This window comes from Anser cygnoides, chromosome 2, assembly GCF_040182565.1.
Source record: "Anser cygnoides isolate HZ-2024a breed goose chromosome 2, Taihu_goose_T2T_genome, whole genome shotgun sequence".
Taxonomy (NCBI): domain Eukaryota; kingdom Metazoa; phylum Chordata; class Aves; order Anseriformes; family Anatidae; genus Anser; species Anser cygnoides.
In genome coordinates this window covers 66,352,207-66,367,494 of record NC_089874.1, presented here as the reverse complement: position 1 = coordinate 66,367,494, position 15,288 = coordinate 66,352,207, and the positions used below count along the sequence as shown (strand labels likewise).

The following is a 15,288-nucleotide window of genomic DNA, read 5'->3' as shown; positions in this document are numbered from 1 at the left end:
GGGTTATTTGACTTGGCTTGGTCTGCTGTGGGAGAGGTTTAAGCTAACTTGCACGACCTTTTCCACAGGCTAGAAATGTATGCAGTTACCACGGCAGTGGGGATAGATGGTTATTATGCCGTGGGGACTTGACTGTGTGTCAGAGCTCAGTGACACTCGGGCATAAACACACGTGCACAGGCGTTCAAACAGATATACTTGATTGTGGTGGTTGCTTTCAGTCACCGTGCAGCCCAGTTTGCACTGAAACCTGAGAGCAATAGTGGCTGTCTGGCAACGTCAAAAACCAAGTGATTCACTGAGGTGTCTATTTTTGGAAATATTTTTCCTGCATCTGGATAAAGTCCTCCCTGATTTCTAAAGGTTTGCATAAGATATTTTTACACAGGGTCTTGCCTAGCAGCCACTGAAATCAGTGAGAGCCTTTTTATGGGCTTCAATGAGCTGTGGTTCATCTCCAGGATGGATTTAGTTCACCCAATATTAAGAGCTGCAGAAACACTTGTATTCCAATAATGACAACAGAATTTATTTTATAACAGGTGGGTGCCCCATATGACTTTCATGCCCTGTGCTATGTCAACGTAAAGATATATGGGTGTGCAGCCAGGCAGGGATGAAAGAAAATGTGTGCTGGAGAAGAGAGGGCCCACACTAACCTGATTCAACCAGGACATTGTCCGAAGTTTATCAAACATGTTTCTTCAGAAATTCTCCATCTGAACTGGTAAAACAGTTCATGGCTCTTTCCACCTTTCCCAAAGCACATCAGATCTGCCCTGTTGTGGGTGCTCTATTACAGGTCTTTACTCATCCCACAAATTTTTTTAGTCTCCAACAGTTTCTGCCCTGATAATTGCATGGGTTTTTTTCCTCCTCTTCACTTGTTATAGCAGCAGAGACTTTGTCAGTGACTGTAGTCTTTTTTTTCCCCATTTTTGTTCTTGTTATAATTAGGAGTCCTCAAGCTGGAGGTGAGAGGCTAGCAGGCTTTCCTAGTGTAGCAGGGCAAGCAGGAGGACAGCTGTGGCACCAGTGGCTGCACATACACTGCAGTGCCAGCCCCAGACACATATTTTTCATATGGACTTCCTTGCTTGTGTCAGGGGAAAAAAAAGAAGTTTAAACCATCCTGCACCCTGACTTCTGCTTGAGGCAGAAGTGCAAGCCACCTCTTGGGGTGACAGAGGATGCAGGCAATGAACCTCAGTTAAAGAGAGGGATGGGCTCTCCGTGTAAGCAAAAATTTTCCCTGATTTGGCAGACTGTGAAGCTCAGGGCAATTTCTAAAGGTCACAGCTAGCCCTGCACAGGCACAAAAGAGGCCAAGCCAAGGGCAAATGGGATGTTTTAGCAAGTGAGGGCAGCTTTTTAGCCAGTTTCAGGAGTGTTTGTTATAACCCTTTGCACCAAAATCAGGGTATTCTTACCCATCCTCCCTGTTTTGTTTTGTTTTTTTTGTTTGTTTTTTTTTTTTTTTTTTTTTTGTGGCTGTGCAGCAGCAAAAGCTCTCCCTTCCAAGTGGTGGTTATGTCCCACTTTCTGTCAAGGCATACTTGCTTCTCACCAAGATTAAGGGAGCCCTATTAACAAAATGATTTCTTTACCCAAGCTTTGGTCTCCATTTTAGCACATTTGATGTCCCCAGACAGCGCAGTGAGATGGGAGGAGAAGAGCAGGGCTCTGAATTCATGCTCAGGTGGTTGATAAATTGCCCACAGTAACTCAGTGACAAGTCAGACTGGGTAAAGATGAATTACAGGTGGAGAAAAAAAAATAATATACAGTCAGAGACACAGATGCATAAAATGCAGTTTACCTCACATTTGCTCCTTTGGTTTGTAATTTGATTGATCACTTCTGTTATATGAGCCTGCAAGTGCTGGCTCAGTCCCCTGCCAAGTATTTGAGCAAGACTTTAATACTAATGACTGCTTTGTTCAACAATATTGATTTTTCAGGTTCTTCATTTATTCATTTAGACTTTTGGATGCACATTTTTCAAGAATTAGTATTGTGTTTGTACTGACAAAGGGAGTGAAATGCAAGCTGAGCTACTTGCCCTTATGAAGGAGTATAATGTTCTGGTTTTAATTGTCTTTAACATGGTAAATATCAACACATAGCTGCTTTTTCAATCTAGTTTATTTTGATACGTTTCTATGATGTTGCTCTAGTGAGATCACATGTGTCAAGGAAAGAGCCATGTCTTCAGAGACCCAGCAAACTATCTGCATAATTGAGATGTTGCATACCACGTAAATGGTATATGCACTATATTACTTATCTCTGACAAATTAGCTGAAATTAATTTTTTGCCAACCTGCCTGAAGCCATTAGTGCTCTGTGATTATTCTAGGAGACTTGGCTCCAACTGTGAATAAAAACCACTGCTCTCTTTTCATGGAGCAAAGCTCTCGGCAAGGAGCTGGAGGGCAGAGTCTCATCAGCAAGCTGCCTGGCAGGGCAGTCCTGGGGCTGAAAGAGGGTCGTTTTGGGAGCAGACGTTGACGTTGGTGGGGAGAAGTGGAAGGACGATGAGGTGTTGGTGCAGGTCACCAGCATGGCTGTACAGTGCCACTGAGTAAGCAGATTTCACTTGGTGTGGGGTCCTGTGACCCCACCTCATTGCCACCAATGGCTTATAGACCAGGGCTAGAAAGGCAGGTGCATGTGAAGGCTCTCCTGCTGTATGTTTCTTTGCTACCAGAGGCTGTCCGCTCCCTGTTGTATGAGAAAAGTGGCCCTGGGGACTCATCCAAGTCAGGAGGCCAAATAGCATGGTGCAGTCGAAGTGACATGTAGGTTTGCCACTGGCAGCTGAGGTCTGGGGGGCATCTACAGTTGCTGTAACATGCCTTGTGGCTAAAGTTGCATCAGTAGAGAATAGTCTAATGATGGCTGCAGCACTGCACAGAAACGTTGCCAGTGGCTACATTTATCCAAGCTAGTTGCTTTAGGATGACAGGATATTGTTTTAGCCAAAAATGTTCGTCAACTCCAATGATGGAGGATTTTCTGCACTGGGTCCTGTGACATAGGGGTTTTCCTTCACCAAGTGAAAAGGGCTGACATAGGGTGAGGGCTTTGGCACTGCCTGCCATCCTCATGTTCTGGTCCAGGTAGTGAGCAGGTTTGCAGGAGGCTCATCTCAATTTCTCCCTAGATTGTGTTAAGCCAGCTGGCCTGTTCAGTTAAATGGCAATACTTTAATTGATTTTGTTGGGGCTAGAATAATGGCTTGATTTCAGCACTGGTGTCCTGCTGCTGCCAGTCTCCTGAACAGCTGGTGTTGGAAGGAGCCTTCATTCTTCTTTCTGCCCTTCAGAGTGCCTTTTTTGCTCCAGATTATTAGAGGCCTTCTGACTGCAGACTTTAGCTTCATCTCCAGTAGCAGAATTTTACTGGGAGTCATCTTGTATCAGCAAAAATATACATATTTATGCTAATGTCATTTTATCCTACCAAAGTAAGCTTCATTGTCACAAGTGCTGATGCTGGTTCATGTCCCCACTGTCAAACCTTTCACTCTGAACAAAACAAAAGACATATCTCTCATGGATATTACTGTGGGCAGCCTGCTCTTTGCAGCAAGCCTGGTTGTGAAGCTTGCATCTGAGTACTGTGGCTAGGATTCGTAGTTTTTCTGGGTGACATGGACTGGCTGAGCACTTTGGTCACGTTACAAAGCCAGTGCAGTAGAGTTAACAGAAGTTTTGTTTCTAGGAAAATGAGAACTAAAATTAAGGTGTTTCACACATTTGAATAGGGATCTGTCCTTGGCCTTGCTAGGAGCCTCTTGCAAAAGATGGTTATGAAAAAACAAAAGGATACAAACAGTTGGGCTAGATTGAGTGGCAGTCCTGGGCATAAACAAGTGTCCAAAACTGCTCATGTCTGCCTGGGTGACTGTCCAAGCAAGTGCATGCACGCACACTTCAGCCAAATGAAGAGAAACCTTTGGCATGCTCTTCTAGCTGGTTTCCAGCTTGGGATCTCTCAGCTACAGCTCAGACTTTACAAACTAGAAGCCAACGAAGTCTGACTATGGAAAGCAACTGTCTGGGGTTTCATAGAATAAAAACACTGCTACTACTTTCTCTCATTCCTCTCCCTTTTCCAGTGAAAATGCAAACCACTTACCAGGTGGTGAGGCAGAACCGAGCTGTGGGGTGGGAGTGCTTCTGCATTCTTGAGGAGACCAAGCTGCCAGCCAAAGGCAAACCTTGTCTCTGTGCCGTTTCCTTGCTTTACAGCCATAGGCCATAAAACAAGATGTTGGGAGGTGGGATAAGGTCCTGGGAAGCAAAATCTCCTTTCTGGAGATAGGCAAAACCTTCTGAAATATGAAGTGTTTCTGCTGCACTCAGAACTGAGCCCTGAAGAAACATCTGACAGGCAAGCTAAAGAAGGCAGCACTCGTTTCTCCCCTTTCACTTTTTTTCTCAGCATCGCCTCTGCTCTCATTCATTAGCAGAAAATAAAATGCAAAACTAAAACACCATAATCCTAACCTTCCATGAAAGAAACCAGTGTTTGGGGCAGGAGAATGGCAGGCAAGAGTGTGAGGACAAGGTGTTGCTCATGGATGTGAGCTCTGTGTTTTGCAGAGGCCAAGGAGAAAAAGTAAATCCCAGTGTTGCACCCAGAACACACAGAGTCCAAGTCCAAAAGAAACAAGTGGATTAAAATGGCCAGAAATCGGATTAGTTCTTTAGGGAGGAGAAAGCTCTGAGTCAAGACTTGCATGTTTTAGATCTGGGCTTGCAAAGAAGGTCCCTATTTTGATTCCTGAGCATGTATAATTTGGTTTGGTTGTCCCATGCCATCGTAATGATTCCCCTTAAAGCCTCTGCAGGATGAAAGGTGGGAGCTATAGAACAAATCTCATTTTTGCTGGTGCTGCTTAATGAGCTCTGCAATGTTTTTGTACCTTGATATGCCTATTCCTGGTAAAAAGATGATGAAAATGAGTTAGAAAGGGAACTGTTGGAATGTTTTGTAAATATCTGCTCTCCTATCTAGCCAGGATAGAGCTGGCTAACAAGGATAATAAATGAGAGACAGTTAAAGTTGCTTCATGTATTTGTTTATGATGAGGAATAGACCTGTTTACAAAAAATAAAAAAATAAAAAAAAATAATAATTTAAAGCTGGGAATACCAGGGGTCTGTGGAGGGCATTAAAGGAAGGCAGTGACTGAAAACCCAGTGACCACATCCCAGCCCCATCCATGGCACAGGCATCTTGTGCACTATGACAGCAATCAGCTGGCTAGGCTGAGCTGATTTGGGTGGATGGGGCTGGCTGCTCTCTGGGCTCCGCACACCCATGTCCATCAGCTGCCAGATCCCTGGGAGCCCAGTCCTGTCCTTTCTTTTACACTTTCTCAGCACTGTATTGCTGTAGCTGTCTAAAGTGTGTGCTCGTGCATTGCTGCCAAGAGCAGGAAACGTTTCTCTCCTCCTGCCCAGCAGAAAGGGTTTGATGAGCCTTACCTCCTCGGAAACTTTTCATGCATTGTATTCTATTTTAAGCCAGTTTCCGCATCCGAGCCTCAAGTCCTTTTATTGCAGAAAAGACAGCAACTGGTAGCGCACACAACATAACTGTTGCAAATGCAGGATGTATGTTTGATTTTGGGGACAGAACTTGCCCAGTGGGATGAAACTAGAAAACATTATCTTGGCTCCTTCCTAGTATCTCTCATCTATTATTTATGACATACCCACATTTTTATAAGACTAGAGACACAAAGATGGTTTACATATGTATAAAGCACTTAGAAGTCTGTGTTCCTTGCTGCTTGTTCTTATTTTTCCTTATCCTTTTCTATTGTTAACCATAAATTTTTGACCCTTGAATCTCTCAATTAATTTGCTTTGATGACTGCGTAAATCAATTATCATGACATGCTAAATTTTATCCACAGTAAAAAATGTTGATAATGGTTACTTGAAATGCAAATATATGCTGCTTTAATATTCCAAGCTGGCATGCCCGCTGTTCAGTAAGGTGCTGTCACTTAAGGGATATTCTCTTTCTTTTAGAAATGCTTTAGTACTTTATACAGTAGGCTGGGCTGTAGGAGGAACTGATAGGAGGTCATCTTCTGACAGAATATTTTGTCCTTACTAACCATTTTGATAAGAATCAAAGTGCTAAATATATTTATTACACAGCAGTGCGTTTTTTTCTTTCCATTTGAGAATTTCAAAAGTAATTGATTTTTTTTTAACCAATCATCAAAGCCCACAGAACAGAAGCAGTTCTTTCTTCTGAAAGAGGGCAAATGAGCAGTACTTTCAGCCTTCTTTATGCTAAATGCTGAGGGAAAAGGCAGTGGCCTTCACGCAAAGTCTTCATAGATATTACTGTTTGCCAAGATAGCCTTATATAAGCAGGACAGTATGTGGGATTTATCATCATTGAGATGGAAGAATATTGTCCAAAAAGGAGAATGGAGCAGCAGGAGGAAGCACAGTGATGACAATTCACCAAAAGCAAATGCTTTTGCCTGAAGTTTGCACCCAAGTCTGCAAGCTGAGATCATCTCAGGGCATCCAGCTGCTGTCTTATTAATAGGGTTTCCTCATGTGTATGGTATCCCTGCTGCTCCCCAGGGACATTTCTCAGTGCTTGGCAGTCCCCAGCTGTGGTAACCAGCAGATGGTGCACGTTCAACCACAGCCCTGCCACACGCTTCATGGCATGGCCATCTTCCTGGTGGCTACAGGTTCCTGGCTGTCCCTTGCACTTGCAGTTGGTGCCTTCTGCGAGAAATTTCCTCTCCTCCTTTGAGGAGCATGTGTGTTACCTGGGGGGGAGTTTGGGGAATTGAGGTATCCCTGGTAGTTGATGTCTTTGTGATCCATGGCCTTATAATGGCCAGCTGATGTTCTATTGACAAGAGTGTCTTTCCAAGGTCTTTTCTAGCCCTGTTTTCAATAGTTCTCCCATTCTTCTTTTCTGTTTAAATGCAATTATCCTCATTTTGAAAGAATCCCAAAATGCTTCTTCAATGCAATTTTACATGACCCAACAGCAAGGCAATTCTTTCTGTTGTCAGCAAGTACTTTCCCTCCAGGACAGGTATTCCCAGAATGAAGAGATGACCTTCCTAGAGTCCAAGTAGGAGATTTGCCTTTCAGATGTTATTCCCTCCTGTCCTGCACTCTGGCTGTTTCTCTGCTGGGATGAACCTCAGATGAGGTTAGCCCCCATGCATGCAAGACCATACTCTACCATAGCAAGTCAGACTGGCAGCACAAACATAACCCTTTTCTGACCATCTAGCGAATGGGTTACTTTTCTGCAGGAATCATGGAGAAGCCGGTTTTCTGCAGCTCACGTGATGCAGTCAGGATATGAATTTCAGCTTTTAAACTGATCTGGACTATGCTTTAGGAAAAAAATGATGCCCTGGAGCAAAATAAATGAACTCTTGCCACTGGAATTTCATATAGGGTGATCAGATAATTGATTGCTAGTTCAATAAAAAGTAGATGATGATGAGTTTGTGAACTCATACATCATTTTTGTGCTGTGACTGATATTAAATAATAAAAATAAGAAAAAAAAAAGGAGGAGAAAAAATGGTAAGATACTGTGAAGCTGATCTCTTTTTCCTTGTTTTTGTCTTTTTTTTCTTGCTTTCCTAGGTGGGGCTGAGTACTGCAATATGGAAAGCAAAAAGGATTTTGAAGACTTCCAAGGATCTGGTAAGAAATCAGTGGCATTAGGGTGTTTTACGCTGTATTTGCATTTTATCAAGAGTAAGTCCTTGCTCGTTTTGGCTAATTGTGAACCTATCTGATCATCATAGAATTGGATGCTGACTTGCTCCTAGCTAGTGTAGGATCTTCTCTATCAAGTGAGACTGGAAAGGAGAGGGAGATTACAGAGGGGAAATGTAAAATATGGGGAGAGCAGGTGAAACCTCACAAAAAATGCAGACTCCTTTTAAAGTATGGATAACTGTCTGTACCCACCCAAGACATAAATTTGTGTCTGAAATTTGTGCAGCAGCTGAGGACATCACATGTGTTGGCTCCATAGTGCAGCTCCACACTGAGACACTCACTTGTGAAAAATACAAGCATGTAGAAATCTTGTTTAGATTTTTTTTTCAAAGTTAGGTATTTTCCACTCAGCCTTGCGCTGTGCCCTTACTCCCAGAGATGCATCCTTCCTTCAAACTTCTGTCAGTGTTTATCATTGCTGAGCCTCAGCTCCTCCTCATTTCATGCTTCCCCTTTGCCATCCCTGCCTTGCCCTTGTAGCCATATGTAGGGGGAAGTCTCATGAGCTGCGTTGCTGCCTCAGAGCACAGTGAGTGCTCTTTGGGGTTGTCTGAAATTCAGGCAGTGGCCTAAATGCAAATTCTACTTAGTTTTTCCTTTCTGTGCCTCTAAACTTGAAAGTTGGGATTGGAAATCTGCCTCCATCAGTTTTCAGATTATAGTAGATCTCTTCTCAGTGGCAGAGAAGGGAAGAGCTGCTTTTATTCTGATTTATGAAAGTCAGCTCAGCTATAGAGTTCGCTTCCAGTTGTCTTCAGGCACTTAATGCAGAGCAAATGTTTTTTGTTCTTTGTGAAGAAATTATTGATACTGCTTCTTCCTGAACCCTCACTGTGTTGCTACTCACAAAACAGAAAATCAAGGTGCCTAATTAGCCTTTGGGCAATTGCCAAATTGTGATGCCAGGGAAATAAACAATGCACTGGAGAGATGGGTCTCCGTTCCTGCAGAACAGCAACCAGCAGGATCTTATTCATTTTCCTTCCTTTTTGGTGCTGTGCTTCTGATGGCTTGAGATTTCCACTCAAATTACATGCCATTTCTAATCCCCTTCCCAAGTCCATGTGCTAATGCCTGCAGCGTGACACTGAGTCAAGGAGGACCTCGCTGTCGGACTGAGCCTGGGCACAGGTGTGGGGATGGAGAGGGATCAATGTGCAACTGCTGCTTCTCAGGATGCAGGGCTCCTTACCTCCTTTGCATGTGCTCCACAAGACGGAATGAGGAGGGCAATCCCTCCTCTTTTCTACCCTTGGCATGGCAGGCTGCATCCATTGTGTGGCAGGCTGTGGCTGGCTTCCACGGGCCAGCCATACCATGTCCTTTGGGCTCTCCAAGGTAGGTTGGTATCAGTTCTTGGCACAATGGAGTCTCTTCCAACTTGCTAATGCTCTTCTGTGTCCTCAAAGCCGCCCCGCAATGCCTCTATACCTCCTTGTTCTCTATTGTTGTGCCCTTGGCCTCTTGCAGCTCCTACTTGCCCCTTATCAGCAGGAAGGATGAGCAGGCTGTGCCCTGGCTAAATGCAGCGTGGCTGAGCTGGGCTCCAGTGTATTTCGAAGCCTACATAACTGCACAATATGAGGTCAGCTCAAATTAAAACAAATAGCATGTCATTACTTGGGCTTCTCCTGCAGTTATTCCTAGTGTGTTTCTTGAAATGATCTTTTTAGAAACACATTTTAAAGCTAGAAAATTTAAAATAACACTAGGGGCATAACTGTCTCTTGCAGCTTCCCCTTCACCTGGGTTGCAGTTAATTTCATCTGAAATCCCGAAAAGCAATGTAGTAAGAAGCAGAAAGGAATGTCACCAGGAGAGCGCAGTGTGTATTGCCCTGCATGAGCCCCTGCATAGTCCAGAATGGCAACGTGTGATGAAAGCTGGAGGATCCGAGAACACCCTGCACGTGGTACATGGACATCTCTGCATCCAGGCCAGAGAAAATAGAAAAGCATTCACTGGGCCTCTTTTGAGCTTTGACCCACGTTGGAGGGAAACAACAAGTTATATCTGTGCATTCTTCCCACAGCCACTATTTTGGGTTCTTTTGTCCTGTGATGTGTTTGGGGAAAGGACTCCCCAGCCTTCTGGAGCGGTTCTTGCAAGCTAACTGTCCCCAGCTCTGCTTGGCAGCTGTATGCAGCTGTGCATAAAACAGAGGTGATTATGGCTGTTGGCAAGGAGAATGGGAGGTCTGCCTGGCTGCCAGGGCCATCGTATTTACTGGGCATTTCTTAGGAACATTATAGGTTTGGGAAAAAGGTATTTTCCGGATGTAGAGTTCTGTTGAAAAAGGCTACAACCCAAAATATCTAATAAGTATCTCCATTCATTAAATGTAGTAAGCCATCTGTGAGTGACTGCTTTAAAACAAACACCAGGGGCATTTTTTTTTTTGTAAAACCAATTAAAATAATTACTGAAATGTCATTATGGAATGCTAATAGGCATTGAGGAAAAGTTATCAATCACTGTGAGCACCTCCAGCACTAACTTTTCTTATGGATGGAAAAGATACCAAGAGGCATATTTCAGCAACAACAGAGAAAAAAATACTTCAGGCAGAAGAGTTGTGGCATTAGCATTTAATGAGAGTAAGCTCCATGCTTACAGTCCTGTAGTGACTACATGTTGTCTGTAACTCATACTTCTGCAGCAGGAGAAGTGGGAAGCCACAGAGGGAGCCAAAAGAGAATTGTAAGGCAGAGCAGATCGTGAACCAGCCTCTTGCTCACCCACTAAGGCTACTCAAGGGAAAGTAGCCTGCCTCTTCCCTAAGACATGTTCTGCAATTGTAGCATGGCTCAGCTGGGAATGTGCCTGCTCGCCCGTGTTCTTCTCTCTTACATGTGCACACAAAAATTATCCCTGTGCTCCTTTGCTGCCTTTTGAGGCCATGTAAGCAAAGCCAAAGAGTTACATCTGGGCCCCACTTACTGTGAGGACGCAAAGGCTGGGGACCCAGCAGCAGCTGCAGACAACTTCTGCAGCTAGTCCTCAAAGCCCAGCTCAGCATAGCCCATACTTCTCCCAGGACACCATCATGCCAAAGCTGGGCAGTCTGCTGGGGCTGCAGGATTGTCTCTGAAGCTAATGGAGCACTAGTTGGCTGCAATTTTCATGACTAGCTGAGAAAAAGGCAGGAAAGGTTTTATTCTACTTACAGCAAAGGGTGAACTTTAAGTGAAGCCTGAGAGCAGAATAAAAAGAGGTCTGCTTTATTAATTTATTTATTGGAAGCCCTGTAGTTTGTATTTCTGGCAGAGTTTTGGCTCCAGATGCCTTAACTTCAAAGACTTTGCCTGCTGTGATTTAGGCTGAAGTGAGAAGCCAACAGCTCAAATGAAGACAGCACAGATCTTAACATGATGGAAAGCTTTAAAAGCCTCTAGTGTTTTTCTAGGCAGCCCTGGGATTAGTCCTACATGGAGGAGGTGGGGGAAGTGGTTTCTTTTTTCCAGGAAGGCATACAGAGGTTTGCAAAGCACTTTGAGAAAGCTGGCATCCTGCTTTCATGCCTCCCAGTCTCTGCCTACCTGGCCATATGTGCATAGGCACGCACACCCTCCACAGCTGTGCACTGTCATTACACAGTAGAAGAGAGAGGATGAAAACCTGCACTAAAATTGTGCCACTAAGCTATGTGGTTGGTTAGATGGCAAACAATGAGGTGTCAAGGTAAAAACATGATATTTGCAGAGAGAGGGCCAAGCGTAAAGTGGAGGGCTGCATTCCTGTTGCCCAAGGCCCCATCCAGCCTGGCCTTGAACACCTCCAGTGATGGGGCAGCCACAGTTTCTCTGGGCAACCTGTGCTAGTGCCTCACCACCCTCTGAGTAAAGAATTTCCAACCAGCATCTAATCTAAATCTTCCTTCTTTTTAGTATAAAACCATTCCCCCTTGTCCTGTCACTGTCTCCCCATGTCATTTGAGTTTGACAGGGCTGAGGAGAGTTCACTGGGGTTTTCTGCAGGTTTCTTGTCTCTTGGCTCCCCCGAGTCCTCCTTTTTTCTTCCCACTCTGAACAGAGTGGGACTCTCATCTCCACCATCCCTTGTTGCCTATCCAAGCGAACACCTTCCTGCCTTTGCTGGAGCTGCAGGGCAGTGCCCTAAGCACCGCTGCAGGGCTGCGCCTCTGCCCTGCAGTGACACCTCAGAGTCCTCCATCATTCAGAACTTTATATGCTGAAGTTACTGCCCCTCATGGCAATTAGCAGCCTTGCATTGTCCTCTCCTGAGTTGTATCCAGCCCTTACCTTCTGTTTGATGTTAGGTTTGGGTTGTAATCTCATTAGCACAAGAACCATCTTACTTTTCTTCTGTGTATGCAAAGTGTGTAACACAAGGGACTGACCCAAGGATAGAAGTGCTATGACAATATAAATAATTACCATCCTTTGCATAAAGTAATGAGTATGTCCATCTGCTCAACTGCTTCATATTTACATGCTGAATACAGCCTTAGTAAGCACAGTTAATTAGACTGTGCACTGACTAACCCTCTGTATTTATTGGCCACCTGAACACTCTTGGTGTTTAAAGACTACCTGAACTTATGAAACCACATTAGCAGCACACTTGTGGGGTTGATCTCCAATGCAGCACAGTGTTTTGTAACCTGAGAATTCACTAGGAAGATCTCTCTTGGCTCCTGAAGCTTCCTGGATTGGCCCATGATTATGGTGTACTAGAGATGAAAGTTCATCCTGCAGCAGCTGCCTTTTGCAGGTTGCAGGGCTGACCAAGATAAAAACTAGTTATGAGATTCCCAAGTAAAAAAATCTCATGAAAAATCAAGGACATTCTATGCAAACACTGGATCTTCCCATTTCTCCCCTTTTTGGAGTTGCTTTTGAGTTTTGGCTTATCCAAAGCTCCCCACCAAGTGTGCAGAAACCAGACTTTTAGCCTCAATGTGTGTTCCGTTCACTTGTTCTGCACTAAGTATCAGACACTGTTGTATTTATCCAACATGAGAACTGCAGTTTTTATGGAAGGTGAAAAAAGTAACTTTGGTACATGACAGGAGACAGCTTCATGAGAGCTTCTTCCGTTTAGTTTTACAGCTTTCTGAAAATAAGCATTATTGGTTTGTGAAATGTTCAGTTGAAATCCCAATGTTGACTGCTGTGTCACGTCTAAATCCTCAAATCCTCTGGCATGTAGCATCCTTAGTGGAGTTATTGGTGTTTTCAGATGTTATTAGGCAGAAAACAGGTGATGTAGCTCTGGATTTGACTGATAAAATATCCCAAGCCACATGGCCTCTATGAACTAATGTATTCATCTTTTATCTTCCTCCACTCCAGAAAAGCACCACAAGGTTCTCAAATCTATGTGCATTTCCTCTTCTGGCTAACCTATGTGAGAAGATTAAATAGTACGTATAAACTTTTGAGTCCTCAACCACTAACAGAGTATGGTACATTCCTTTCATTCAAAAAAGAAAATCCTCAGCTTAACAAATCTCCGTATGCTTTACTGCTGTTTCTTTCCTTCATACGACCACTGTCCAGGCAGTGCAGAGGGTTCAGGCAGGTGAGAGTGCTTGGAGAGATCCCTGTGCTTTTGCAATACTTAAAATATTTGCATACATATAGTTAGCAGCTCTGAGAGTACAAATATACTCTTATGTAGGGCTGAGCCCTCAGTTCATACACACAAAGATACGACACATCCAAATGGGAGCTGTTTTTCTCCTGAGATTTCTCGAGTCCCAGAAATATCTCTGTTGTGTTATTCACCAAGTTGTGGTGCCCACAGCTCAACACCAAAAGCCATACTCTACTGAGCTGAGGGCAAGCAGCAGCTACATAACTCTGTAAGGAATACCAATTAATATGAAATAAGAACAACTTCATGCCACTGCTAGCTTAGGGTCAGAGTTTCTAAGAAAGGCCAAGGACATCAGCTGGATTATTTCTCCTAAAGCATGTTTTTTACCTGACAATATAAGCATTTGTTTGTGCAAAGTGGTATGCGAATGGCAAGTCTTCTAGGCCTGTCACAACAGAAGAGAGGTGGCGTAAGGAGTTGAGGGATGCATATCAGAATGGGAGTATGCCATTTATTTTTAACAGAAGGTTTCCATCAGCATAAAACCCCATTCTGCAGCTCTTTCCCAGGTAGAAGACTTCTGTTAATACTACGTATCTGGCAGATTGCAAGATGTGCCAGGCTGAGTTTGGTATTTATGTCCAAAAGTGAGTTACTTTTACTGCAGATTTGATGCCCCAACTTGTTCTAGAGGCTGTGGATTCAATATTGCAGCCACACAGGAGGCCATCAGCTTCGCCTCTGGTGCTCACTCAGCAGATATTGAAAGAAATCACGATTTGCTCCTTTAGGCAGAATCACTTTGAGGTACAAGCACAGAACTAAAACTGAATGGGGAACTGTGAAGAACATGAATTCTATTCTGAACACCTTTTTTTTTTTTTTCTGAATAGGTTTCCTTCCATATGTTAACACGGTGTTTGTTGTTTTTGTTTTTGCAGTGTCATAAGAAATAAACTACCTTTTGAAGATTTTGATGGAGATAAATTTAGTACTTTCCCAGTAAGCAAAGCCTTTCCTTTGGTACAATAATCCCTTGATAATGAGAATGTCTATGAGATTCCTCCTACTTTCTGCCAAGCCTTATTCATTCATGTGAAAATGAGTGAAATCTAGAGTTTTTTTCCCTTTTTTTTTCTGGATTAAAAAAATCATTCATTTATGTCATCTGGGGAGATGTACACATAAAGCTGTGCTTCCCACAAAAGCAAATTGCTCTGCTACAAAGTGTTCTGTTTATTGAATTAAAACGAGGTAAAGTAACATCAAGTTAAAAAAAAAAAAAATAAGAAAATTGCCAGCTTATTTTATTTCAGCAACAAAGTGCGCAAGGTGTTATTTTTTAAAGCTTAGATTCTGGAATACAACCCATTTACTGGGCTTTATTCCTGCACCTAGAGTTAGATTTTCATTTTAGATATTTTAAATTAGAAGTGCCAGGGTAACAATGAGCATCCTATTTGCGTGCTTCTCCTGGCTTTTAGACATTGCGGGGCTATCACTGGCGAGGCAGAGACTGCGATGACAGAAACACCACCGTGTACCCTGGCAGACGGTAAAGCTTTTAAGTATTTTAAATAATTTAATTATTTCTAATACTTGTGGCTTTGTGAAGCATGAGATCCATATTTGTTTTTGGCCAAGTTGAGGGGACATCACTGCTTTGTGCTTAATTTCACTGTGATGGAGATGAGAGGGGATGGTTGAGACCAGGGATGGGGTATATTAGGCTGAGGGGTGAAAATCTGATGTGTTTTGTGCGTACCATGCTTGTCATCAGTGCCAAGAGGGAGGCTGTGCTCCAGCCCTCATGCACTGAATTTGGAGTCGGGTTTGGTGAATTTCAACAAAAATTCAAAAAGAAGGAAAAGGGCAGGAAAAAAGGACAGGTCTTCTGCAAAAGTCATCCCCATTCACTTCTCCA

The 15,288-nt window shown here is 43.5% G+C and overlaps 1 protein-coding gene across 2 annotated transcripts in view; it reads left to right on the top strand.

Annotated features, from left to right (window-relative positions):
- Nucleotides 1–15,288, top strand: part of AOAH (acyloxyacyl hydrolase) — an 80,216-nt gene that overhangs the window by 21,380 nt on the left and 43,548 nt on the right. For both annotated transcript variants that reach the window (XM_013194334.3, XM_066992282.1), the window contains exons 6-9: nt 7,662–7,721; nt 13,118–13,188; nt 14,306–14,366; nt 14,849–14,919. In XM_013194334.3, coding sequence (XP_013049788.1) covers nt 7,662–7,721; nt 13,118–13,188; nt 14,306–14,366; nt 14,849–14,919 — 263 coding nt within the window. The remainder of the gene's footprint in view (nt 1–7,661; nt 7,722–13,117; nt 13,189–14,305; nt 14,367–14,848; nt 14,920–15,288) is intronic.